Below are 27744 nucleotides of genomic sequence, written 5' to 3'. Positions count from 1 at the left end.
GCTTACTCAGTAACATTAATATGTGGCACATGCAAAGTGAAAATCTTGTATCATGAATGCTACACTCACCTTTGCTGAGATTATTCTCCCAAGAGCTGGGATCTGTTGACATTGTCTCATATCCTGGCACAGGACCACCCAGTGACCTCACTATGGAGCAGAGTACAGTTCCATCATTCCAGTCTCTCTGAAATTAACAGTACTGAGTTCAGGAATCTCATCACACAACTAAAATGAACCAAGCTGCATAAAATCAGCACAAAGTGGTCTCCAAAAAGACAAGTCAGAAAGCAATGAAAGTGGAAGGAGGATAAGTAAGAAAAGCAAAATGAAAGTAGCAGTTTTGGGAGAGAAGGGAGGTGAGAAATATCATATCAAAATTTAAATACTCCAAATACTTTCCAAACATACTCACAGTGAAATTCCGCACGTTAAGTTCAGGTACTTGACTGTTCACCCATCGCAGGGTAGCATGATATCCTGGACTGTCCTCTTTCATGAAATATGACAAATACGTCATACCTGACAGTTCATCAAGGAAAGGAGAAGCTAAATATTCTGGTTCAAGGACCATTGGTATCTGGAACTCTCTTCTTGCTATCTCCATAGCATTACGGCAGTTTTCAATGCTGTAACATAAATTAAAGTTGCTTCTTGCAAAATAGATTTATTAACAGATTATACTGACTTAGCTGGTGAATACATGCTACAAACATTTAATATGAATTCTTTTAAAAACATCTTCAAATTCTAACATATTTTGTTGTTCTGGCCTCCAGACTGAAGATTGGTTCAATGCAGTTCTCCACACTAGTTTATACAGTGAAAGCCTCTTTACCTCTGAACAGATAGTGCAACCCACTGCCATTTGAATTTGCTCAGTGCAGTTAATACATTGTTCTCTTCCTCTACTATTTTATCCCTCTCCCCACTCTACCCCACCTCTCTATCCCCCCCCCATCCCCCCCCATTCCTCTCCCCCACCTCGATCACCCAACTGATCATTCCTCGATGCCTCAGGACATCTCCCACTGTAATGCTACAAGTTGAGACCACTCCACCATGTATTGAGGTCCTTGCATGAAGGCTCGCATGAGGTCAAGTAAAAAAGAAAGAGATCATCATTTAATTGACATCAAACCAATATTACTACAGAATATTGATTTCTTCTTTAGAAATAACACTCTGGTGTATTTCATTTTTTTTAAATATTAATTTTGATACTTATATCCCTTCCCTCTCTGCCAGACAAAAATAAAAGAGTAAAGATACAATTGTAATCAGACTCCTTACATACTGCAGAATGGGATACCAGAAAGTGCTCTATGATATGACCAGTGTAAGAGAATTTAGCAATTTCTCTGTAATGGCGACATCTGTTGGAATCTGAATAAAATTTAAACAGCTCCTTCTTCAAAGACACCTCCTTCTTCAAAGATGTGTCTTGATAAAGATGACTTCCTTCTTTGCATTTGTTGGCACCTATGCAGAATAGGAAACTTCTGAGAAATGAAAGAATTATCTGCTTCCTTTGTCCCAACAGGCAGAACTAAGCCACTACCTTTCTCAGAAGTTGTCAGGAGACCTATTGTTTAGTAATGAAGGTTTACTGAAGGCTGGTCACACAGAGGCCACTAAAGTTTTGCTGTAGCTGCCTCACCCCTGATCTGCCCACGTGAAAATTAGTAGTCGCATTTACATGACGTGCTTGGAAGATGCCAAATTCACATTTGGTTCCTGGCACTCGATGCTTAGTCTTGTTACAGTTTTGCTGTTCATTATCTCAGACAGAAACTGTAACAATGCCAGCATTTTAATGCAGCAATAATAGGAGCATTGTAGCAGGCTTCTACATGCTGCAAGCCACCATTGACATCAGACATTGCAACCATCTCCCTTTGTCAGCTTGACCAAACTCTCATTAGGAAAATTATCTCTCTGGCTTTCGCCACATCTATAGAGTAGAGCTTGAATTTAGTTTCCAAAGTAATGGCACACCGTTTAACACTTTGTAACCAGTACTCAGCTAGTAATTTACTAGCACTGCTTGATTCACTTTAAGTGACAGTATTCTGCTGTGAAATCTTGGCTGCAATCATATTGTTCTGAAGGCTGTTCTCAGCAATGTGAAAGACATAGGGTCTATTATATAAACATTTTAGTGAAAACCTTTGTCTTTATGTGTTGTAATCCCTGAACATGTTCTCAGTTTCTTAACTGATCAATTTAGAACCCCTGCAAATAGTGATGAATTCAGTCAACTTATGCAGTTGAGACTAAGACTGGAAATTGTAAATATTTTCTCATGGGCAGGGTATGACATGGAGGCACTTCCCTCACCTGACTTAAAATGAGTGAATCTCTACTGAGCAAAAAGCTACCAAACAGTTACACCATCACTCACTTCCTTCTTTTAGAGGTACCATAAATTTCTCTTTTTTTCCCAAGTTGATTCAAAACCACCACATTAGCTGTCCGAATTTACACAACCAGTCTTCAGTATTATTTCAAAACCAACTATTCTTTCCTAAGCTAAACTGTTTATCATCCAAACTTCACTCCCATACAAGGCTACATTTCAGAGGACATTTATTTTAAATGTTAATAAATTTCTCTTTCATGGTATTGCCAATCTGCATTTTACTTCCTCTCTACTTTGGCCACAGTCAGTTAATTTTCTCACAGATGTCTATTTCCTAATTTAATTCCCTCAGAATCACCTGATTTAATTTGGCTACACACCATTACCCTTATTTTACTCTGGTTGATGTTTACCTTGTAACCTCAAGATGTTATCTGTTCCATTCAAATACTCTTCCAACTCCTTTGCTGACTTTGGCAAATTTACAGTGTCATTAGCCCACCTCCTTTCTAAGGAAAGGCTACAACCCTTCTTACTACCTTCTGAACTACTACTTCCTTTTCATGCCCTTAACTGATGTAATATTGTCAAAAACTTTATATAAGTCTACAAATGCTATAAATGCAGCTTTGCATTTCCTCAGTCTAAGGTAAGTCAGTGCATCAGTATTGCTTCACACATTCCTGTATTTCACCAGAAGCAAAACTGATCTTCTCTGTTGTTAATTTCTACCAGTTTTTGCACTCTTGTAAAAATAGATCAACTCAGTATTTACTGATCATGAGTTATTAAACTGATAGTAAAGTAATGAGCATGCATGTCAGCAACTGCCTTCTTCCAATAATAATTATTTAGTTATCAAAATCTGAGTTTTTCATCTGCTTCAGGTATCTCACATACCAAGTGGAACAGCTAGCCATCTGAAGGATCTCAATAATTATAAGAGAATGTAGTTACTCCACCACACACACTCAAAAATCATGTGTTCCCCATTGTTGTAAAAATTTCTCTAGGCACTGTAGAAAATAGTCTGTAGTACTTTTTATTTCATAAATGAGAAGTCTGATGTGCTAACCAATTTTGATAATTGTTCACAGCCTATAAAACTTGATGTGTAAGCAAGCAGCTTGCAAGCCCTTATATTAGTGGTACACAATAACAGATAACAACCAATTTCTATTGTAATGCTATGTGTAAGGACTGCTCCATTAAAATTCAACACTTGCCACACATATTTCAACAGCACATAACCTGCAGCACATAACTTGCAATCGGTAGCAACACGCTGCAACCCCTATCAGTCAAGACATCAGCTTTACTGTGTGTATACAAAGACACAAGTACACCTGCACATACACCAGGCTTTCATTTTTTGACTGGGACATATTGTCCCACATTTAATTAAAAATAGTTCCCATCTCCTGGTTGTGACCTATGTTTCCAAGAGGTTCCCCTTCATTGTAAGTCAGATACCGAAACATGAAATCCTCTCCCAAAAACATTACCAATTAGGACTCTCTCTCCTCCACTAACATCTCACTCAGTATTTGACTGAAAAGTCCCTAATTCTATAATGAGTCTTTGCTAGAACATCCCATTATACCTAGGCAGTAATAAACAAAAAATATTCACCCTTCCTGCAGGGACCACACTAGCATAGGTATTTGTAAGTGTAGGTGTGTGGGGGAGGAGGGGATGTTAATCTGTTAGCTTCAAAAAATATATTTTTATCACTGTTTAGTTTTTCGAATATCTTGTGTATGCATCTGTCAACCACTAAATGCCTCAACTATATAGAGAATGGTTATATCACTTCTTATACTGTTTGTCTTCCACACAGACCTTTCAAACTGTATCAAGTTTCAAAGAGAAGAAGAAGTAATAAAGTTGGTAGTTCTGTGGGGGAGAAAAGTAATTAATAAAACAAGGGACTGATCTAAAAAGACGTCAATAGCAAAAATGCAAACAGCAATCTAGTATGGTGGTAATGAGACCAGATGTTTCTTGTATTCCTCTCTTAATTTACACTGATTAGCTAAAATATTACAATTCTTTCCGGCCACCAGACTGAATGCCACCTGGTGTCATTGTAGCCATGATAAATAGTCAGAAAATTACACTCCTGGAAATTGAAATAAGAACACCGTGAATTCATTGTCCCAGGAAGGGGAAACTTTATTGACACATTCCTGGGGTCAGATACATCACATGAGCACACTGGCAGAACCACAGGCACATAGACACAGGCAACAGAGCATGCACAATGTCGGCACTAGTACAGTGTATATCCACCTTTCGCAGCAATGCAGGCTGCTATTCTCCCATGGAGATGATCGTAGAGATGCTGGATGTAGTCCTGTGGAATGGCTTGCCATGCCATTTCCACCTGGCGCCTCAGTTGGACCAGCGTTCGTGCTGGACGTGCAGACCGCGTGAGACGACGCTTCATCCAGTCCCAAACATGCTCAATGGGGGACAGATCCGGAGATCTTGCTGGCCAGGGTAGTTGACTTACACCTTCTAGAGCATGTTGGGTGGCACGGGATACATGCGGACGTGCATTGTCCTGTTGGAACAGCAAGTTCTCTTGCCGGTCTAGGAATGGTAGAACGATGGGTTCGATGACGGTTTGGATGTACCGTGCACTATTCAGTGTCCCCTCGACGATCACCAGAGGTGTACGGCCAGTGTAGGAGATCGCTCCCCACACCATGATGCCGGATGTTGGCCCTGTCTGCCTCGGTCGTATGCAGTCCTGATTGTGGCGCTCACCTGCACAGCGCCAAACATGCATATGACCATCATTGGCACCAAGGCAGAAGCGACTCTCATCGCTGAAGACGACACGTCTCCATTCGTCCCTCCATTCACGCCTGTCGCGACACCACTGGAGGCGGGCTGCACGATGTTGGGGCGTGAGCGGAAGACGGCCTAACGGTGTGTGGGACCGTATCCCAGCTTCATGGAGATGGTTGCGAATGGTCCTCGCCGATACCCCAGGAGTAACAGTGTCCCTAATTTGCTGGGAAGTGGCGGTGCGATCCCCTACGGCACTGCGTAGGATCCTACAGTCTTGGCGTGCATCCGTGCGTCGCTGCGGTCCGGTCCCAGGTCGACGGGCACGTGCACCTTCCGCCGACCACTGGCGACAACATCGATGTACTGTGGAGACCTCACGCCCCACGTGTTGAGCAATTCGGCGGTACGTCCAACCGGCCTCCCGCATGCCCACTATATGCCCTCGCTCAAAGTCCGTCAACTGCACATACGGTTCACGTCCACGCTGTCGCGGCATGCTACCAGTGTTAAAGACTGCGATGGAGCTCCGTATGCCACGGCAAACTGGCTGACACTGACGGCGGCAGTGCACAAATGCTGCGCAGCTGGCGCCATTCGACGGCCAACACTGCGGTTCCTGGTGTGTCCGCTGTGCCGAACGTGTGATCATTGCTTGTACAGCCCTCTCGCAGTGTCCGGAGCAAGTATGGCGGGTCTGACACACCGGTGTCAATGTGTTCTTTTTTCCATTTCCAGGAGTGTATGTAAGCAGAGCAGAGATGAATGGGGTTCACTCAAGTGATAAGGGCTGCAAATGGGGAAATCCACTGGCAGAAGTGACTCTGATGAACTAAAGATTGTTATAGCCCGGCACCTGTTTCACCTATTAAGGTCGACATAACATTTTCACTTACTTTCTTTCCAAAATTCTGATGTTAAAGTTTCCATATTAAGCACATATCTTGCAAATTATCAGAATGGTAGAAATAAATTCACTCCACAAAACTTCCTTATTCATTTTGTTGACCTGGTTGCAATGAGCTAAACAGCTTCATCAGAAATGATAGCAATCAAAAGTGACTGAAATTACAAAACTCCATATCTCCGTCCACAGAAAAAAATCTTATGAGCTAATCGGGAAATATAAGTATAGCTGAACCACCATAAATTTCCAGGATCTTTTGATATACTTCTGATTGTCTGATTTTTCTGGATCTATTGACAACCGTATTAAGGATCCTTAATCCCTAATCAAAAATATAGTATATTTTATCACAGAAGACGGATCTCAAGGTCATAAACCCATTATTCCCACTGCATAGGCATAAAATAGTATTCCATAACTTAACAGATACTGCTCATGAGAAACAGTATACAAACAAAATATAATGACAAAATCAACAGCTGGTAAAAGATCAACTTTCTGACCTAGGAATTGGTAAACTATTATAAATTAACAAATTTCAGTGATATCCTGGAGTGAGCCTTCATAAGGCTAAGGCTTGCATCATTTCAGTCAGTGTCCTATTAGGTTTCTGTCATCGTGTTTATTTTGCTATCAGTCTCCAGCTGGTACAGTGAGTCTATTCTTTAGCCCAGCATTGGAAGCCTTTTGCATCTATGTTTGTAAAAACTGGGTTGAGAGCACATGTTTTATAGTAATGAGTAATAGACAATCAGAATGTGTGTTTTGGGTCATTTCAACAAATTTCAGATCAACCACAGTTCTGTGGCTTTTTCTATGTAATTTTGAATATTAATAATGTGGAAAAATAGAATGTTATGCACCACAAAGGATATATGTTAAGTTGCAGACAGGCATAATTAAAAAACAGTTACATAAAAGGTTTCATCCACAGCCTTCAACAACAAATGGTAAACACACACACCATTCATACACACAAGTAAGCACATCTCATACACAAATGATCGCCAACTATTGCAGCTCCAACCCAAGTTGCCAGAGTTGGTAATCATGTGTGCATGAGGCATGCTCACGTGTGTGTGTGAATGGTTTTTTGTGTTTCTCTTTTGCTGGTGATGTGTATTTTAAGGGAGTTAGCAGTCATGTGTGCATGAGGTGTGCTTACTTGTGTGTATATGAATGGTGTGTGTGTTTCTCTTTTACTGGTGAAGGCTGTGACCAAAAGGTTTATGTGAGTATCTTGTAATTGTATCTGTCTGCAACTTAATGTTCCATCTTTATAGTAAGTAGCAATCTATAATTTCCACAGAGTGGATATTCCTACCTGGACTTTCCATTGTTTAATTGTGTGCAAAGCAACATATGTCCACTTCACCTATCCTGTATGGAGTTTTACTTTTTCAAGAAATAAGAACTATGAACCTTCACATATCTCCATATTATTTACCAGTGTGTAAACTTGTAAGATACCTTGTAATCACCAATAGGATCTTAGAAACGTGATATTGGTAACCTTCCAGTTTTTAACTTAAACAGAAGCTTCTTACTACACATTTTAAGGATTAGTCATACAACAGCACTTTCAGGTGGTGACCCAGTCAAACTGTGCAGTTGCTGAGGCTTATTCCACAGCAGATAGGACTAGTTTATGTGACAAATTCAGTGGAAATCAGTTAGAATAATTAATAATTCCATATAAATGGTTTTAAGAACAGTTTACAAGAGATAGCTTGGGATGAAATTTATAATGAACAAACATAAAATTTAATCCGTTCCATGATAAATTCAGATCATGATTTGAAAATAACTTTCTGCAGAAGGAAAAAAAAATGGTAATGTATGTGTTGGCAAGAACAAGTAGAGACACTGCAGTATTTTCACACTACAAAAACTACTCAAAATGACTAATAAACATCATTAAAAAACCAAAGGCTATGCACATTATGTTAGATATCAGTTATTCTGACAACAGACTTAAGGTTATGGTATGTAATGAAGCAAGAGCACTACAACCAGGCACAGAACAGGATACAGAACTGACTGCAAGGGCTTTAAATGATGAGTCACAGGTGACAGATATATTTAATAACCATTTCTTAAATATAGTATAAAATATTGGGACAAACTGTTCAAGAGGAAAATTACAGCAGTATGTTGAAAAAGCAACTCTCATAAAATTCACTTCTATGAATGTATCACCAATTTCTCCTTCTGAAATTAAGGAATTATATATTCTCTGAAAAATAAAAGTCATCTGGTTTTGATGGTGTTTTCCATACAAAGATTTGTTTCCATATAATAAGCCCTGTCTTACCTGATAAACATAACAAATCAATGAGAAGATTATTTACTCTGGAATAGTATCTCACCTGAACAAGAAAACTATTTTCAGCGAGTTATTCTACTTCGAGCACCATTTACATTTACACTCCCCAAATTTACAAACATTAAGTAACAAAATAGTGCCAGTTGGAATTTTCTGTGACCTATCAAAGGCCATTTGACTGTGTGAGTAACAATATTCTAAGATAAACTGAGGTTTTATGTGACTGTTGGTATAGCCAACCTGTGGATAACATTATATCTAACCCAAAATATCAGAAACTTGTACCTAGTAAGGCAACAAATGTAATCAGAGGACATCATTCTGGCAGAGGATAAATCGTGTATAGGGTTCCACAAGGCTCAATCTCACGTGTGCTAGTTCCTCATATACATAAATGATTTTTTATCAAATATACAACAAGCACAACTGGTTCTTTTTTCACATTCAATTAGTATTGTAATCAATCCAAGCATACATATAGCAACAGAAGAAATAGTAAACAATGATCTTAAAAGTATAGTTGACTTGTTTTCTGCAAATTCTCTCACCTTCAATTTTAAAAAGATGCAGCACATTCAGTTCTGCACATCTAAGGGCACTACAATATGTGTAACACACAGTGAGGATATAATAAATACAGTGGGTCTACAAAGTTCCTAGGAGTTCATATTGATGAGAATTTTAATAGAAAAAAGCACATTGTGGAATTCCTAATACAACTTAATTCAGCCATGTTTCCACTTAGACTCATTGCAAATCTTGGGGACATACAAATCAATAAGGAGACATGTTTCCATATTTTCTCTCAATAATATCACATGGAATAATGTTCTGGGGTAGATCATCTTTAACAAAAAAAGTCTTCATGGGTCAGAAACGTGCTGTAAGAATAATAGATAGAGAACTGTTTAAGGAGTTATAACGACTTTATTATCGAAATGATAGATTGCCACTCACTATGTATAGATCAGATGCTGAGTTACAGACAAGCACAAAAAAGACACTTTATACATTTAAGTTTTCAGCCAAAAAGGCCTTCTTCTAAAGTAGAAAGCACATACACACACAAACACACACACATTTATGCAAGCACAACTCAGACACACATGACCACTGTCTCTGACCACTGAATTCTGGCTCCTTCGATTTATTTAGTTTCCATCTTTTTGGTTTTTGGTTTCGAAATATCTGTCTTACTATTACAAAATCAACACAAAAATTTCCAGTATTCACAAGCCTCTTCCACATGTACAACCTTCTTATACATTTCCTAAACCAAGTGTTAGTAATGGTTAAGCTGTGCACTGTACAAAATTCTACCAGACAGCTTATTCTATCATTTGTTTCCCCCCAGCCCATATTCTCTTACTATTTTTCCTTCTCTTCCTTTTCCTACAATCAAATTTCAGTCCCCAACCACAATTAAATTTGTCTCCCTCTACTAACTGAACAATTTCTTCTGTCTCATTACAGATTCAATCTCTTCATCGTCTGCAGAGTGGGTCGGCATATAAACTTACACTACTGTGGCGAGTGTCGATTTTGTGTGTATCTCGGCTACAGTGATGCATTTGCTACAGTTACCCCAGTTTGATTTTGTGCTGATAACCCAATTCTCACCAGACCAGAAGTCCCTTTGTTCCTGGCATTACACTTCACTAATTTTGACTAAATCTGACAACAACCTATCCACTTTCTTTTTAAATTAAGAGGTCTAACATTCCAAATTCCAATCTCTAGAATGCTGATTTTTGTTTTTCCTTATGACAACATCGTCCTGAGTAGTTCCCACCTTCAGACGGGAATGGAAGGAAGATATTTTACTACCAGCATATCTCACCCCAAAGGATGTCATTATCATTATGCCATACTGTAGAGCTACATGCCCTTGGGAAAAATATCAGATGCAGTTTCCCCTTTCTTTTAACTGTTGCCCCTAGAACTGATGTCAATCTTCAGGAACCACTGGTTAGTCTGGCCTCTGCACAGATACCCTCTGATGGGGCCTACAGTTCATGAGAGACTACATGAACACTATTGTGGACCTCTCGTATGCCTTCATGTTTGATTTGACGTCTTCACTGGCGAGGATGTTGTCTTCTGGCAGGGTAGGTGTGTCACAGTGGCACAGTTGTCATATAGTGGTTTGAGGATGAGATAATGAATGCACTTCAATGTCTCAACCACTAAATTCAGTGACAAAATACATTTGGGACACTAGCTGGCACAAGCTCATGTGCTCACAAATCAGCTGCCTCTAAATTACAGGAACTTCATGACCTACGGGAAGATGTAGGGTGTCATGTACCTCCAGATAGTAGCAATTTTTAAATCTGTACACAGTATCATTGCTCTACTGTAGTATAAAGGTGGACCAACATGCTGCTAAGTGGCCATAATGTTTTAACTCAATAGTATATATTTTTAATGTTGCTTTGATTTATTTGTGGCAAATGCATGCATAAACATCTTTCCTGGTTCCTTTTTTTTCCATCTTTAGAACCGAACAGAGAATACCTGGTTTTAAAACTCAGGTAATTACTATTCAATTGCTCATAATTCAGGAAGATTTAACACTGCTTCTCTAGGCAAACATGTGTGTAAGAGAATATGGTCAACCCCCTCCCCTCCCCACTGTTAATTTGTAACTTGCTGGCTTCAAGAAAGGACACTGACTGAAAGCTTGTCAATGATTTTAATCTTGTTCACACCTCTTAACTACATAGTGAGTGGATCGATATTTTTACTCTTTCTGTTGTTTCTGTTTCAAACAATGAAACATCCAAGATGGAATGTAACAATATTATCAGAAGGAAAATTTTTACTCACCATATAGCAGAGATGCTGTCTCAGAGTTAGGCACAACAAAAAGACTCTCACAATTATAGGTTTCAGCCATTAAGGCCATCGTCAACAATAGACACAGATACGCACATGCACATTCACGCACACAAATGCAACTCACACACACGACTGCACTCTCAGGAGTGTGGTTTCAGTTGCCTGAGACTGCAGTTGTGTGTGTGAGTTGAGTTCCTTTGAGTGTGTGTTTTCATTCCATAGACCCAAAAATGAGATTATTCTCAAGGGTGTGGAACATGTCAGAAAGTATAACACAAAACATTTGAATGCAATACTTATTACCCTGATCATTTGTCAGGAAATTGTCGAAATAGGTGAATACAATGCGGTAAACTGGAACAGCTAATATTTACATACTTAACATGCTGTCAGAATGAAATATTGTTATGCACTATTAATAAATTTATCATACAAAAAATAACAAATCTTGATGTTGTGACCAAGTGCTGTCAAAACTGAAATCTAAAAAGACTTTTTTACTTAAACTGGCTTAACAATCACTGTTAAGATATTCATATATAGAATAGAAGGAATCGACTACCAAAAAGTCTTCCAAAATCTGTTTAAACTTTGCTTTATCTGAAACCAATTTTTTAATTGTTGCTGGCAATTTATTGAAAATGTGTGTTCCTGAATATTGGACCCCTTTTTGGACTAAGGTAATTGATTTTACATCTTTATGTAGAGTGTCCTTATTCCTGGTATTGGTACTATGTATTGAGCTATTTGTTGCAAAAAAAGATATATTACTTGCAGCAAATTTCATTAAGGAATAAATATACTGAGTAGAAGAGGTTAGAATACCAAGTTCCTCCAACAAGTTTCTACATGATGTTCTTGAATTTACAGCATAAATGATTCTTATCACACACATTTGCACCCTAAAAACTTTCGCTTGGTTGATAAGTTACCCCATAATATGATCCTGTATGACATAATAAAATGAAAGCAAGCAAAGTACGCACATTTTTGATATTTATATCTCCTACATTTGACATCATTCTCACTGCAAATAGAGACTTGTTTAGGCACTTAAGCAATTCTGTGATATGCCCTTCCCAACTGAATTTATTACGGAGTTGTAAGTGCAGAAATTTAAAAATGTCAACCTCTCGAATCTGCATGTATTCATATGTTATACACATGCTGGAAGGAAATCTCTTACAACTTCTGAACTGCATATAGTGGTTTTTCTCAAAGTTTAATGTCAGTGAATTAGCTTTAAACCATTTATGAATGTCAGTGGAAATTTCATTAGCAGCTATTTCTAAATTTGTACTTGACTTGCTACTTATCGCAATGTTTGTATTATCTGCAGACAAAACAAACTTAGCATCTGGTAATGTAACAGAAGAGACGTCATTAAAGTACACAAGAAATAGCAATGGAACCTTGAGGAACACTGCATGAATTAATTCCCAGTCAGATGAAGACTGACTTCTTACTGCACAGGTATTTTGCAACGACACCCTTTGTTTCCCGTTAGGTAGATAAGACTCAAACCATTTCGCAGCATTGCTGGTGACAACATAATATTTTAGTTTACTTAAGAGAATGCTGTGGTTCACACAGCCAAAGGCTTTTGACAGGTCACAGAAAATTCTGGTAGCCTCTAATTTATTATAAAATAAATTAAGTACATTCTCACTGTAAGTGTAAATAGCTTTCTCTACATCAGAACCTTTAAGAAATCCAAACTGTAACTTGGACAATATGTTACGTTGACGAAGGCCTTAATGACTGAAAGCTATAGTTGTGAGAGTATTTTTGTTGTGTCTCTCTGCAATTCATCATGTCCACTATATGTTGTTTCTGTTTGGATGTTATAATGATGGTACTCCATTTTATTGTAAACCTTTTGTGTACATCTTAAATTTATATTGGGCTTCACAGTTTAATAAGAAATTACGTACACTGCATATCTTACCTGTCTCTAGGGTTTAAGCTCCTCCAGTGTGGAAACAGTCCCGGTTTGCAATAATCCAGAAGAGCACTGAGGTAGATTCCTGAATTCCAGTCTGTGGTGAAGTTGCTTATCCTGCACTCTGGGAGCACTGCCTGTCAATAAAACCATATTCCCTTGTAAATAACAAGTGAATTTGTACACTGTAATAAAACTTCCCTATAGTGCTGTTTTCCTTCCATTTGGCACCTATCAGTACAGAACAACAGAAATGAATATAATCAAGCTCCAAAATTTCAAATTTCACTCTGAAACACTTATAGCAATAGTTTTTATACTTGCTGCATACTTCTCTCTGCATTTTATTGTATGTTAGAAAACTGGCAGCAGCACTGTTTACTGTTATTACCTTCCTGCTTTTGGAGAACTCAGCCTAGGACCCTACATCATAGAACTCTACATAAGAGAAATCTACTGTGTTGGCCACAGTTTAACTTCACTGTATAACCTTAGGAAGGAGTAAAAAATGATTAAAAAAATTAAGTTATTTACAAACTAATGAAAAATTTTAGTACACAATAAACACTCATCAATATGTATTGAGTCATCAAATGTGCAGCTCCAAATAAATTTATAAAAGTGACTGAACCCATTGGCTCCTATGGCAAATCAGATACATTACTGAACTCAAAATCCATACAGTGGCAATACCTGCCAACCAAAGTATTACAAACTTTTAACACAAAATGGTCAATAAATCTCGCTTCCAGGAACTATATCAAAATATTTTGAAATATTGTTCCTCTAATGACATATTCTGTGTGAACTAGATCTTTGTGTGTGTGTGTGTGTGTGTGTGTGTGTGTGTTCTGAAAAACAACTGCTTATGTTCAAACAATGTCATTAAAGCTATCTTATCAAAAGTAGATGTTACAAGAATTGTGGCTGTAGTACAACTATAAAATTTATAATGTTTATAATTTATAACAGCAATCAGCCACCAGTATGGTTTCAAAACATTTGTTTAAATCAAACCTTTACCAGTTTCACATTTATTGCAAATCAGTTTCCAGAACTAGTAATGGTTTAATTTAAATAAAGTGTTTTAAACCATAGTTGTGGCTGGTTGATGTTATAAATTATATTTCTGGTAAGTGTCTTTTTACCTCAGCAATACATGAGTGTCTCAATAGTACTATAATTCAAATGGCAAATAACAATTAACAATACATATAATTTTAGATTTATGGAAAGCTTTTCACTCCATTAATCACAAAAGCCACTGAGGAAAGAAGGTGCAACCAACTGCAGTTTCTAAATCACATTGAAATCAATAATAACTGTTGTTTGTGGTCCGAGGTCATAACTGGATTGTCACAGTGATTGGGAGAGACCTGAGAAGACCAAGAAGTTTCAATGAGGCTCACCATCTACATTATTGTCCCCAGAACACATCATGGCCCTTTGGTTCTTAGATGAGTAGTAGAAGTGTGCAAAGCACACAAGAGATGTTTTAGCTTCAGCAGTTCTCCATCAGTCCAGGTACTGACAGCAGTGGGAGACACCAGAGTACCAGTGTGAGATACATAGATTTAGTCCCCACAGGTGAAACTGCTAGAATCCATAATGATCAAAAGTGATAGCAGTTGCTATAAAGTTTCAGAATTGAAGCAGTCCTAAAAAGCAGTGGAGCTCATATAGTACTAGGAACAGGAAGCTGACTAAAGCCCAAAATTGACAGTAATGAGATTTTAGAGTTGGATCTAAACGTATATTGAAAGGATAGGCTAATGGATATGCAGATGATGTATTTGTCACAGCAGACAAAAAACTCAAATTCACTAAGATATAAACTGTGGGTGCATACATCATTTTTTGGACAAGGCTCAGTATCAATGATAGGCATAAACTTTTAATCAAAATTTTTTCTATCAACAACTATGCTCACCCACACATGTAACCGAAAACTTTACAGAAAACCTCAGTTTGCTATTATGTATTATGGCAAATTATAGAGTTTTTATTTGGAGGAGACTGTAACTATCCAACAGTAAGTTGGAAAAATTACAGTTTTGCACGTGGTGGACATGCTAAGCTTCAACAAAAAATTGGATAGTGGTTTTGCAAATCACATGTGCTACCCTTGCTTTATGTAATTGGGTGTGACCTGTATTTACTTGCACCTATTGGGCACAGACTGTTGTTTGAGGGATCTGTGATACATTATAATCAAAAGAGGGGCTAGCTCCACCCAATTTCGGTGTAGAAGCTGATAAATATAGAATCTTATCATAAAAAGCCAGAATTAGGCATCCCTCCAACTGAAGACTCCGTTATTGTTCTGGAGGCCACAGTCTTTGAATAATCAAGATTATTTTTATATACAGACCTTTTCTCTGGAGTGAGTTATTTTATTGATAAATAACGTTTAAATACCTACTACCCATTTGTCACACCAGCAAGAAAATTAATGCTTAAAGTTTTATAAGTAAAAGAAAAAAAGCAATAAAATTTTCTAGAATAAGTGTGAAAACTGTGCTTGACATGGGAGGAATATATTCAGTCATTTGAAGTAACTTATACGAGGATTGGAACTTAAATAGTGGCAACTAGTTATTCAGAACCGATACAAAAGAGTTACATGTTTGCATCTGTTACTGTCCTTCAAAGTAGTCACCAGCATTGTGTAGAACCCATTGCCAGCGATGTGGGAGGTGTAGTATACCGTTAGCACAGCCTGTTCTGTTGGTGGTGAGAATGGAATGATCTACTGATTGTCAAATCTCTAGAACAGTTCTGAAGCAAATGCCACGAACTGGTTCCTTCATCTTAAGTCTGGGGAGTATGGTGGATGGTACAGTACTTCCCAGTCCCATCAACCGAACAGAGCAGCCACAGTTGGCACTGTATGCGCCAGTGCTGTCGCGCAAAATTATGGGTGGGTTGTGCATGAAGTGTCACTGCTTCTTTCGCAAAGCTGGTCGCAGGTGATGCTCCAAAAACGAACAGTAATGCTGTGCACTGACAGTCTGCTGTGGAGGAACATAATGCATTAGGATAACACCATTACTGCCCTACATGAGAATCACCATAACTTTAGACCGCTCCATTCGCACCATCAACAGAACAGGCTCTGCTAATGGTATAGTACATTCCACATCACTGGCAATGGGCACAATGGTGATGACTATTTTGAAGGACATTAACAGGTGCAAACATGTAACTCTTTCTTTTGTATCAGTTGTGAATAAATAGTTGCTACTATTTAAATTCCAACCCTCATATGTCAGGTCGTATAGTTTTGTTATGGCTTACTATCTAATTTTCCCTGTAGCCATGCATGCTTCTACAGCCTCACATTTCTCATCCAACCATTCCTCTTTCTGAACTGTGCACATGGTAATTCTCTCTTCAATATATCCTACATTCCAGTAACCCCTCTGACCCCAACATTTGCTAGCCTCTGTCCACTACTAACCTGTGTCCTTCCATGCTCCCAAGCCAGCACAACACAGCCTTCCATCCCACCAACACACCCACTTTTCATTTTCCCCCTCTCTACTTCTCTCTTTTTCCAATCTGCCCCACCAAACTCCCAACTGTACCCAGCAGCCCCACACTCTCCCTGCATGCTCCCACAAACTGCACTGCATCTTCCCACTCCCACCCACAACTCAGTCCAGCCACAGTGTCCAGAGACAGTGGTCATGTGTGTGTGTGAGTGTGTGTGTGTGTGTTTTGTGCTCATCTGTATTTTCTTCTACCAGAGGTCTTTTGGCTGAAAGTTAAAACGTACAGTGGTCTTCTTGTTGTGCATGTCTGTGACTCTACATCTCCTCTATATGGTGAATAGCCTTTCTAATAATACTGTCGTCGTTCTTCTTTGGTCATTTAGCACATTCTATCAATCTCACTTTTTGGAATCTCTATTTCCTATCACTTGCATTAATTGCTACATTTTTATATCTTCTCTTTTTGTCAATTAGACTCAATATCTTATGTGTTATCCAAGAATTTCTCCCTTTTTGATGCTCGGCTGCCTTCACTATTTCATCACTCAAAGCTACCCATTCATCTACTCTAGTAATTTATTCCATATGTTTCACTCAATTACTGTTTACTGCTATCTTTGAAACTCTCAAGAAATTCAGTTCTTTCAACTTATTCAGGCCCAATCTCTGTAATTCGCCCCCCCCCCTTTTCTCCCTCCTTTCAGTCTCCTTAGTTTTAATCTGCAGTTCATAAACAGTAAATGATGGTCAAAGTCTACATCTATCACTCAATACTTTTTGCTACTTAAAACCTAAAGGTCTCTTCCATGTACTCGAACTTCTTTCATGACTCTGAAACCAAGTGCATTAGGACCTCGAAAACCGCGCATGCTTGGGGATCTGTCAATGTTGGGTTATCAGATATGCTGGATTTTTGAGGTCATTTTTAAAAACTTAGTTCGAAAAGGGGGTAAAAGCAAAATGAACTTTTTATTAATCTGTAGTCCATTTGACAATTATACGAACAGCTGAATAACAATGACTTTATTGAGCAACTATTAAACAAAAACACACAGCACTGATGCTAATTAAAGTGCTGTAAATTTAGGTCTAGTGACTGAAGAGTCATTGGTACTAGTACGAAGCTAACAAAGTAACTGGCATATCTCAGTGACAATACAATCAGTGAACTAGACAGTCGTTAACTGACGAGGCGTCACGTCGAACTGAAAATACGGGATAATAGTGTTGCCACAGACTGCAGTCGTGTGTGTGTGTGTGTTGCATTTACGTGTGTGTGTGTGTGTGTGTGTGTGTGTGAGAGAGAGAGAGAGAGAGAGAGAGAGAGAGAGAGTTGTCTATTTCTGACGAAGGCCATACTGGCCGAAAGCTAATTTGTGACTGTCTTTTCGTTGTGCCTATCTGCGATTCAGCATCACCGCTATTTGGTGAGTAGCAACTTTGCTTTTCATAATGTTGTTACATTCCACCCTGGATTTTCCGTAGTTTGAATACGGGGTGATTTCTGGTGAGTGCCGAATTATCGGCTGTATAATCATAAATAATCTCTTGTAGTGTCAAAATTGGACAAACGTCTGTGAACTGTATGCTATGTGCAAAAAAGTGACAAGAGGTGTAAAAATATGTGTAGTGGCACATAAATGGTATCATTCTTGTTGTTTCGCGGAAGCAAATCTCGGTCAATGTGACTGTGGAACTGAGTGCAATGGTCTTGAAACTGCATTTGAAATGTGCAACGCTGGATTCGAAAAAAGTGTGAGGGAAGCACTGCAAAGTGACTTAAGTAGAGCTAGACAATATGCCGAATTATCGGCTGTAGAATCATAAATACTCTCTTGTAGTGTCAAAATTGAACAAACGTCTGTGAACTGTATGCCATGTGCAAAAAAAGTGACAAAAGGTGTTAAAATATGTGTAGTGGCACATAAATGGTATCATTCTTGTTGTTTCGCGGAAGCAAATCTCGGTCAATGTGACTGTGGAACTGAGTGCAATGGTCTTGAAACTGCATTTGAAATGTGCAACGCTGGATTCGAAAAAAGTGTGAGGGAAGCACTGCAAAGTGACTTAAGTAGAGCTAGACAATATGCAGAAATGCTGAAAAGTTTGACAGACTATATGGACTTTCCCACAGATACGCAAACAGGCAAACGAGAGTGTGTATATATTAGGCCTGAGAAAATCTCTCGACCTGCCTTAAATACCAATGGTTCAAATGGCTCTGAGCACTATGGGACTTAACATCTGTGGCAGGGTGCGATTTGAGCTTTTGCCAGTGGGAGGGATGTCTTCGGGGTTATTAGAATTATATATGTTACTAGCTTGGACCGTGGCGTTACGCATGGTTAAACAGCTATTTATAAATAGATGTTAATGCCGAAACCTACTATTCACGCGTATGCACTATCAGAAAAGCCATCCCTTGTTATATCTTTAAAAGTACGTTATAGGTAAAACTTATTTACAAAATCCTCTACATACAGGTATACGAGGGAATTCAAAAAGTAGAGGCACATTTGTGAAAAGCTGTACTTATTCTGATGATAAAAAACTGAAACATATTAATAGTGTTAATAGTAAGACTTATTAAAAACTTTCTGTGTTCGTCTCCACAAATTTAAATTATGTGTAAAGTTTTACACCAGTGCTTGGGAAATAACACTGATCTGTGGTAATCAGTCCCCTAGAACTTAGAATTACTTAAACCTAACTAACCTAAGGACATCACACACATCCATGCCCGAGGCAGGATTCGAACCTGCGACCGTAGCGGTCACGCGTTCCAGACTGAAGCGCCTAGAACCGCACGGCCAAAACGGCAGGCTTTAAATACCAATGTTTTTCGTGTTCCACTAATGAATAAATACGATGTTCTAAATGCAGACAGTTCAGAATCATGAATAAAAAATCTCACTGTAACAGGTAACTCCTCAGAAAACATCTGTTGAACAAATAAGTGCCAGCAGCAACATGTTACCGTCAAATACCATTAAAAGAAAAAAAAACGTGTGAGAGCAACTTGTAATAAAACTGAATACGAGACAACAATATTATCGACGAGTCATGGTAAGGGACTGGCTACAATCATGTCTTATTATAAAGTGACTGGTATTTCGAAACCTGGAGCTCCTCTACGGGAAGTGTTGAGAAACTGTGAAAGTGCCGTGAAAAGCGACGTCAACTGTGTCATAATCGGAGGAGGAAACGATGTCTATAAAAACGAAAGCAGCCTTGCTGTAAAAACACTAAAAGAATCGCTAGGAAAAATTTCACAGGCGAAGGTATTTGTTGTAAACATTCCCTACAGACACGATTTAACAGAAGATTCACGTGTAATCAGAGAAATCATCGCAACAAATCGGAAATTCAGAAAGATTTGTAGCGGTTTTGTGCACACAACTTTCATTGGAGCAACGAGTTTAGTAAGAGGGCATGGACTGCAAAGAAACAACCTTGACAAGAAAGTATTGGCCAAAGAAATTCTGCAGGTGATAAAGACAGCAGGGGTATATAAAAATAGCACTATCTGCAACAGGTTTTCTGCCAGTGACAACAAAAAAAAAGTGCACCAACAGCATATGAGGAAGAAACATCTACAGATACACTCTATGGTGAAAAAATTACATCTGTCAAAACATGTAAAGCGTCACAGTCACCAGTTACCTTATCAGTAGCAGCAGTGGAAAAGGAAGTAACAGTAGCAGTAACAGCAGAAGTTTCACCAGCAGCAGTAACTACAGTGCCTCCAAAAGGAGAAAAAGAGAACTGTAGCAGGATAAGCAGCATCAAGTGTTACGCGTAGACGGAAAACAGCACCTCCAATCTGTCTAAATGATTTTTTAGTGGAAGGCAGCAACATGAAGAAGCCCACGAGATAAGTAGTGTAACAAATTTCATAATACCTCACCAAAACGTTCAATGTAAAATAAACAACAAATATACTCTTAAAATTTGCTATCTTAATGTTCAAGGACTAATAGATAAAGAATTTATTGTAAACAGTTTTGGACTAGATAACAAATTTGATATTTTCTGTCAGTGAACATTGGGTTGGTTACTGAGAGTGTACTTCCAGTTGTCAGACTCGATAACTATAATGTAGCAAATAGTTACTGTAGAAAATTTCATAAAAAGGTGGTGTGGCAATATATATTAACCAGTCATTCAGCTGCTCCATTGTTAAGTTGGACCTAAATTATTTGTGTGAGGAACAGAACTTTGAAGCCACTGGTATAGTTATGTTTCAAGTTCGAAATAGTGTCTCTTTACAGGTCACCTAAGGGTATCATCAATGTATTTCTAGAAAAACTGGACATGCTGTTAGATGTACTAAGAGGGACCAGATGGTTGCATTATGACACAGTAATTGGTGGAGATCTGAATGCAGATTTTGATATAACAACACATAAACGTACTGTGACTGAGTTGAAAAACCTTCTAAGACACTGCAATTTACACTCAATCAATAATAGGCCCACAACAGATGAAGCATGTGATGTCACAGTGTTTCCATTTTCAGGTCATGACTCTGTATCTTTGAACTACACAAGTAGGTTCTGTATTGATAAGAATAATATTCTCAAGCCTGTCCCAAAAGTTGTAATCACCAGATCTGTCACAGATGACACAATTGTTCAGCTCTGTAAGTCCCTTCTTGAGAGAGACTGGTTCAACCAATGTCACGGTGACACAAGTTATAGTCTTAGTGCTGATTTGTGAGGAAAATTATTATTTGAGAGATTTTTTAAAACATTTCTGAGGCAATTTAATGACAACATCCTCATAAAGAAATGCACATTAACTGACAAAGGCTTTACAAACAGGGCTACAAACAGACAAAATCCAGGGTACACTAAATGATTATCAAATATGGAAAACCACATTATGGTGTTGCACAATATATGCAGCAACCAGAAAACAGAACATGGCAGATTAGCCTATATAAAATGCAGGAATGAGTATAAAAAAGCCATTGTGGAAGTCAAAAAAGCACATAATTTCAATACCATTGATAATTCCACAAATAAGTGCAAAGCTGTATGGAAATTAATAAATGGTGTTGCTAAAGATGTAATAAGAAAAGCATTAACATAAGTCCCCAAAAATTCAATGACTTCTTTATTAAATTTGTTGAAGATGTAGGAAATACTATAATCAAACCTGATACCAGTTCATCAGAGTTACTTTCTAAAAATGTTTGCAGAACACCAACAGACACAGGCACGTTTATGTTCTCTGAGGTCTCACCTAGTCTTGTCCTAAGCATTGTAAAATGGTTGAAATCTTCATACAGTGTAGATATATATGACATATCCTGTAATATACTAAAGAAAGTAATAGACTATATTGTGTACCCCTTAACATTCTGTACAAATAAATGTATATCTGATAGATATTTTCCCAAAGAACTCAAAGTGGCTAGGGTAGTTCCAATATATAAAAAGGGAGATATAGACTCACCTTCTAGTTACAAACCAATCGCCATAGTCCCAGCCTTTTCTAAAACACTGGAATGTGTAATTTACCAACAGCTATCTGTTTATTTTGAAAAATTTGAAATAATTAGTGAATCGCAATATGGTTTTAGGAAAAAGTCGTCTACTGTGGATGGTACAGACTTTGTCGTCAAATACTTACATCGAGTGCTTGAGGATAAGGACTATGCTCATTTTGTGATCAAAGCAAAGATTTCAACTGTGTAAAGCATAAGCCACTTCTAGAAAAACTGGAATTCTGTGGCATTAGACATAACAGCCTAAAATTAATAAAATCATATCTTCAAAATCTTAAGCAAGTTCTTTGTATAGGGAAAGAAATGTCGGGTATAGAACAAGTCAAGTTAGGTGTTCCACAGGGATCTGTACTGGGGCCCTTTTTGTTCCTAATAATGATAAATGATCTGCCATCATTTATCAGGTCCACCACTGTGTTGTATGCAGATGATACAACATTTCTTCATGCTAGTGATGATTTCAATAGCTTTAAAGCTTGTGCAACAGAGACAATTGGCCAAGCACCCTATTGGTTCAAGGCAAATGGATTCTTGCTGAATGAAAACAAAACAAAACATAGCAGATGGTTTGTAGTCTTAGAAATAAGCTTCTGTCAGATGATCCAAGTTATGTCAAATTTTTTGGGGCTTACATAGATGATAAATTATCTTGGGGTCAACATGTACAATATATTAGTGGTAAGTTGTCAAAAGTTATTTACCTGTTAAGGCGACTTATGGATTGTGTTCCTGAAAAATATGTTAGAACACCCAATTTTTCATAGCAACATATGGAATTATTTTGTGGGGGAACTCTAGCTGTGCACATGATATATTAATACTGCAAAAAAAAGCTATTAGGATAATTACTGGTCCTGCATATAAGGCACACTGTAAACCATTGTTTTGCAAACAAAAAATCATGACTGTTATCAACTTATACATATACTATGTTCTAATTTATACGAAGAAGAAATTACCAGAAACAAAAACCAGAAAAAATGTACATAGCCACAATACAGGAAGGAATAGGTGGCTCTATAATCCTTACCACAGATAGTCAAAATCACTCAATAGCTATGAAATCATGGGGTACAAATTATTTAATAATCTTCCTCAATCTGTTCCAGAATTACCTGAACAATTGTTCAAACAAACAATTCATGACTGGCTAGTCCTCCATCCATTCTATGATATAAGAGAATTTATCAACTGTAATATAATACTATAACATTAACAACAAAGGTATTGTTTCTTTCAAACTATTAATTGTATTTTAGTATGTATATGACATTGTCTATTGCTGTAATGGTCGAATGACAATAAAATTATTATTTTTTCCTTTCTCAGACATCTCTGGTTAAAAATGGAAAGTGACGCAGACCTTGATCAAGTGTGATTTCTTTTTAACTGTACGGTATATGTTACATTGCATTTAGGAACTTTCGGGTAATTGAACATGTATCAATAATTACATATTTCTGTAGTTGTATATATACGTTTGGATATAGCTGTATTGCGTTGTTGTACTTGTGGATATCATGTTATATGACTCCTGTAGTTGATAGTATAATTAGTATAATGTCAACTTTATCCTGATGTCACATGTCCTTGACTTCCTCAGCCAGCTGGATGTATTTTTCAATTTTTTCTCCTGTTTTCTACCGTATATTTGTTGTATTGGGTATGGATATTTCGATTAGCTGTGTTAATTTCTTCTTTTTATTGGTGAGTATGATGTCAGGTTTGTTATGTGGTGTTGTTTTATCTGTTGCAATGGTTCTGTTCCAGTATAATTTGTATTCATCATTCTCAAGTGCATTTTGTGGTGCATACTTGTAAGTGGGAATGTGTTGTTTTATTAGTTTATGTTGTATGGCAAGTTGTTGATGTATTATTTTTGCTACATTGTCATGTCTTCTGGGGTATTCTGTATTTGCTAGTGTTGTACATCGGCTTGTGATTTGTTTCTATTTGTTGTTTGCAAAGTCTGCATTTATCTGTTGTGGTATTGGGATCTTTAATAATATGCTTGCTGTAATATCTGGTGTTTATTGTTTGATCCTGTATTGCAATCATGAAACCTTCCGTCTCACTGTATATATTGCCTTTTCTTAGCCATGTGTTAGATGCGTCTTGATCAATGTGTAGCTGTGTTAGATGATACGGGTGTTTGCCATGTAGTGTTTTCTTTTCCAATTTACTTTCTTTGTATCTGTAGATGTTATGTGATCTAAAGAGTTGTAGAAGTGGTTATGAAATTGCAGTGGTGTAGCCAATGTATTTATATGAGTGATAGCTTTGTGTGTTTTGCTAGTTTCTGCTCGTTCTAGAAAGAATTTTCTTAAATTGTCTGCATGCTGAATGTATGTGATGTATTCTATATTTGTGGCATTAAGATCGTGTAAGTGTATTGAGTGCTTCTAGGTCTGAGCTACTCCATTTCAATACTCCAAATGAGTAGGTCAATATTGGTATAGCATAAGTATTTATAGCTTTTGTCTTGTTTCTTGCTGTCAATTCTGTTTCCAGTATTATTGTTAGTCTTTGTCTATAATTTTCTTTTAGTTCTTCTTTAATATTTGTACTATCTATACCTATTTTTGTCTGTATGCTAGATATTTATAGGCATCTGTTTTTCATCTCTTCTATGCAGTCGCTGTGGTTTTCCAATAACTAATCCTGTTTAGTGTGTTTTCCCTTGACTATGCTATTTTTCTAACATTTGTCTGTTCCGACAGCCATATTTATATCATTGCTGTATACTTGTTATCTTTAGTAATTGGTTGAATTGCTGCTGCCAGTAGTTTTAGATCATCCATGTATAGCAAATGTGCAATTTTGTGTTAGTATGTTCCAGTAATATTGTATCCTTAATTTGTATTGTTTAGCATGTTGGATAGTGGGTCCAGAGCAAGGCAGAACCAGAACGGACTTAATGAGTCTCCTTGGTATATTCCACGCTTAATCTGTATTGGCTGTGATGTGATATTATTTGAATTTGTTTGGATATTAAGTGTGTTTTTCCAATTTTTCATTACTATGTTAAGGAACTGTAGCAATTTAGGATCTTCTTTGCATATTTCCAATATTTGTAGTAACCATGAGTGGGTTACACTATCAAAAGCTGTTTGGTAATCAATGTATACATAGTGTAGCGATCTTTGTTTAGTTTTAGCTTGATATGTCACCTCTGCATCTATTATCAGTTGCTCTTTACAACCTTGCGCTCCTTTGCAACAGCCTTTATGTTCTTCATTTGTAATTTTGTTTTGTGTTGTATGTGTCATTAATTTCTGCGTAATTACTGAAGTTAATATTTTGTATATTGTTGGTAGGAATGTTATGGGGAGATATTATGCTGAGTTGCTGTGCCTTATTGATCTTTAGGTTTCCGATAAGTTATTCCGTGTGTAAGTGTATCAGGAAATCTAATTGCTCTATCGCTTCTTGTTGTGAGATTTTAGCTAACCTTTTTCGTTTTTTGTCTGATATTTCATTGATATTTCATTTCTTATAAACTGTGTTAGCTGTCCGATGTCTTTTCTCAGTTTTTCTATTCTGATCTGTAGCCTGTGTTGCCATGCTGGTTTTGTGGGTTTCTTCTGTGTGTTGGTTGGTTCTTATCTCTGCTTAGTGTGTATATTTAATGTAGTGAGTGCTCCTATATAAGCCAGTAGTTGTATTTTCATTTATTTTGTTGTGTATGACTGTGTTGATAGTTGTTATTGTTGTTTCAACTTGTGGGTTATTTGGTGGTCTATGCAAGAATGGTCTAATGTCTGTATTTGCTTCTTTGTATTATATATATATATATATATATATATATATATATATATATATATATATATATTTCTTCTATATCTAACTTGTTTATCACTTCGTGTTCTATTTGTGCTTGTTCTGGTGGCTGTCTTAAGATTTCATTTTCCTCTGTTTGTTTAATTGATGCGTGTTTTTGTTTGTTCGCTCTGGGATTTTTGAGTCCATTGCTGTTTTTTCTTCTTCTTCTGATTGCACATTATTTTGTTCCAGTATTTGTTGTACTTGTTGTGTGATGGTTTCTAATTCTGACTGCGGTATCTTGTTATTTTTGATTATTACACGGATCTGATCAGCTAGTCGTTGTTCTGTTAAAAATTTTAATTCTGGGTATCTGGTAATAAATGATGCGCATACTTGTGATCTGTATCCAGTTGTGTTTGTTGCTTGGTAATAACAGAACAAGAGGTGTCGGCTAACTTCATCTGACCATCTCATCCTCTGTCTTTGTTTTTCTTCAAGGGTGGTTGCAGGAAGCATGTCCTGCAAAACATGTCTATTTGGATTTAAATCATTTTCGACTTGTTGCAGAAAACGGTGTACAGCATATTGAACGCGTTTCGCGCCAGTCACACGGAAATTAATAATCCGATTTGATTTTGACTGACGCTTTTTATGCGATTTTTGGTCTCAGGACAATTAAAAACTGATGTGAGTGACGCTTTTTATGTAGTTTGTGGTCTCTGGACAATTTAAAATTGATTTTTCCCATCCAGTGTGATATAGCATTGCCGTGGTGGAGCACCACCACCTAGAGACAAGGCCGCGGCGCGAAATTCATAGCACGTCGTGATGTCACCCCAAGCGGGCCACCATGTTGTGTTTCGAAGCGTTTGTATATCTACACGTTTGTTGGGTCGAGTGCTATATTCGTGCTTAAACAGTGTTTACGTGTAGTGAAGCTTCTGTGAACATGGTTTACAAATGTTGTGTGCCAAGGTGTCGTGGGAATTACGGAACTGGGCCAAAAGTAATGTTGTTTTCCTTTCCGAAAAATGCGAATCTGCGTTGGAAAAGGCTTTCAGCGATTCATCGGGACAATTTCCAACCCACTGAGCACACGAAGGTATGTAAAACCTATACACCTAGTACAATTATTATTTTTTTCTTGTGGAATATCTTGCATTTTGGATACATTTGACTAAAATTGTGAGCAAAAGTTCGCAGTAAATAGGCCTAGTATTCGTTATCAACTGGCTTTATTTTGATTTTGAAAGCAAAATATAAATTTGTGGCTCGCATTACTTTTTATTCGTGTTTAAATTTCTCTGCAGTTCGTATTTTGTTACACATTACCGATACGTTTTATTCTCTATTTGTGAGTGGGTGTTGTTTTTCACTCTCGCATTATTTGGCATGAGTGCTAATGAAAGTTGAAACTGCTGTTTTGATGTTTAAAAAGCGATCTCTCTGTATGAAGCATATCTGTGTTATTTTTCGATGTGTCAAACAATGGAACAAATTAATCTAGAAATAGGTTAAATTTATTATTGACGTTTTTAGCTTGACACATTGTCTCATTCCAACTGCTGCAAATGTCTGCTGAAGGTTTGTAGGTTTTCATTGTTGACTTATGCTCAAAATCTGCCATATTTTTACAGGAACGAAAATTTATATTACAATAACAACGCATAATTGTTTTTGTTTTTGAGAACAGGTGAGTTAAAAGTGATTGTTTGCTTGGGGAATGTACTCAGCTTTCCCGAGGGAGCACTATAAACAGTTACACTGTATTTATTTAGGATACTGCAGAGGAATTTAAT

The 27744-nt window shown here is 37.5% G+C and overlaps 1 protein-coding gene across 1 annotated transcript in view; it reads right to left on the bottom strand.

Annotated features, from left to right (window-relative positions):
* LOC126336284 (filamin-A) overlaps positions 1-27744 on the bottom strand; it is a 1048954-nt gene that overhangs the window by 626582 nt on the left and 394628 nt on the right. The window contains 3 exon segments of the mRNA XM_049999806.1: positions 70-187; positions 416-629; positions 13181-13311. Of these exon segments, the coding sequence (XP_049855763.1) occupies positions 70-187; positions 416-629; positions 13181-13311 (463 nt within the window).

Source organism: Schistocerca gregaria, chromosome 2, assembly GCF_023897955.1.
Source record: "Schistocerca gregaria isolate iqSchGreg1 chromosome 2, iqSchGreg1.2, whole genome shotgun sequence".
NCBI classification, from domain to species: Eukaryota; Metazoa; Arthropoda; class Insecta; order Orthoptera; family Acrididae; genus Schistocerca; species Schistocerca gregaria.
This window is presented reverse-complemented; position numbering and strand designations above follow the sequence as displayed.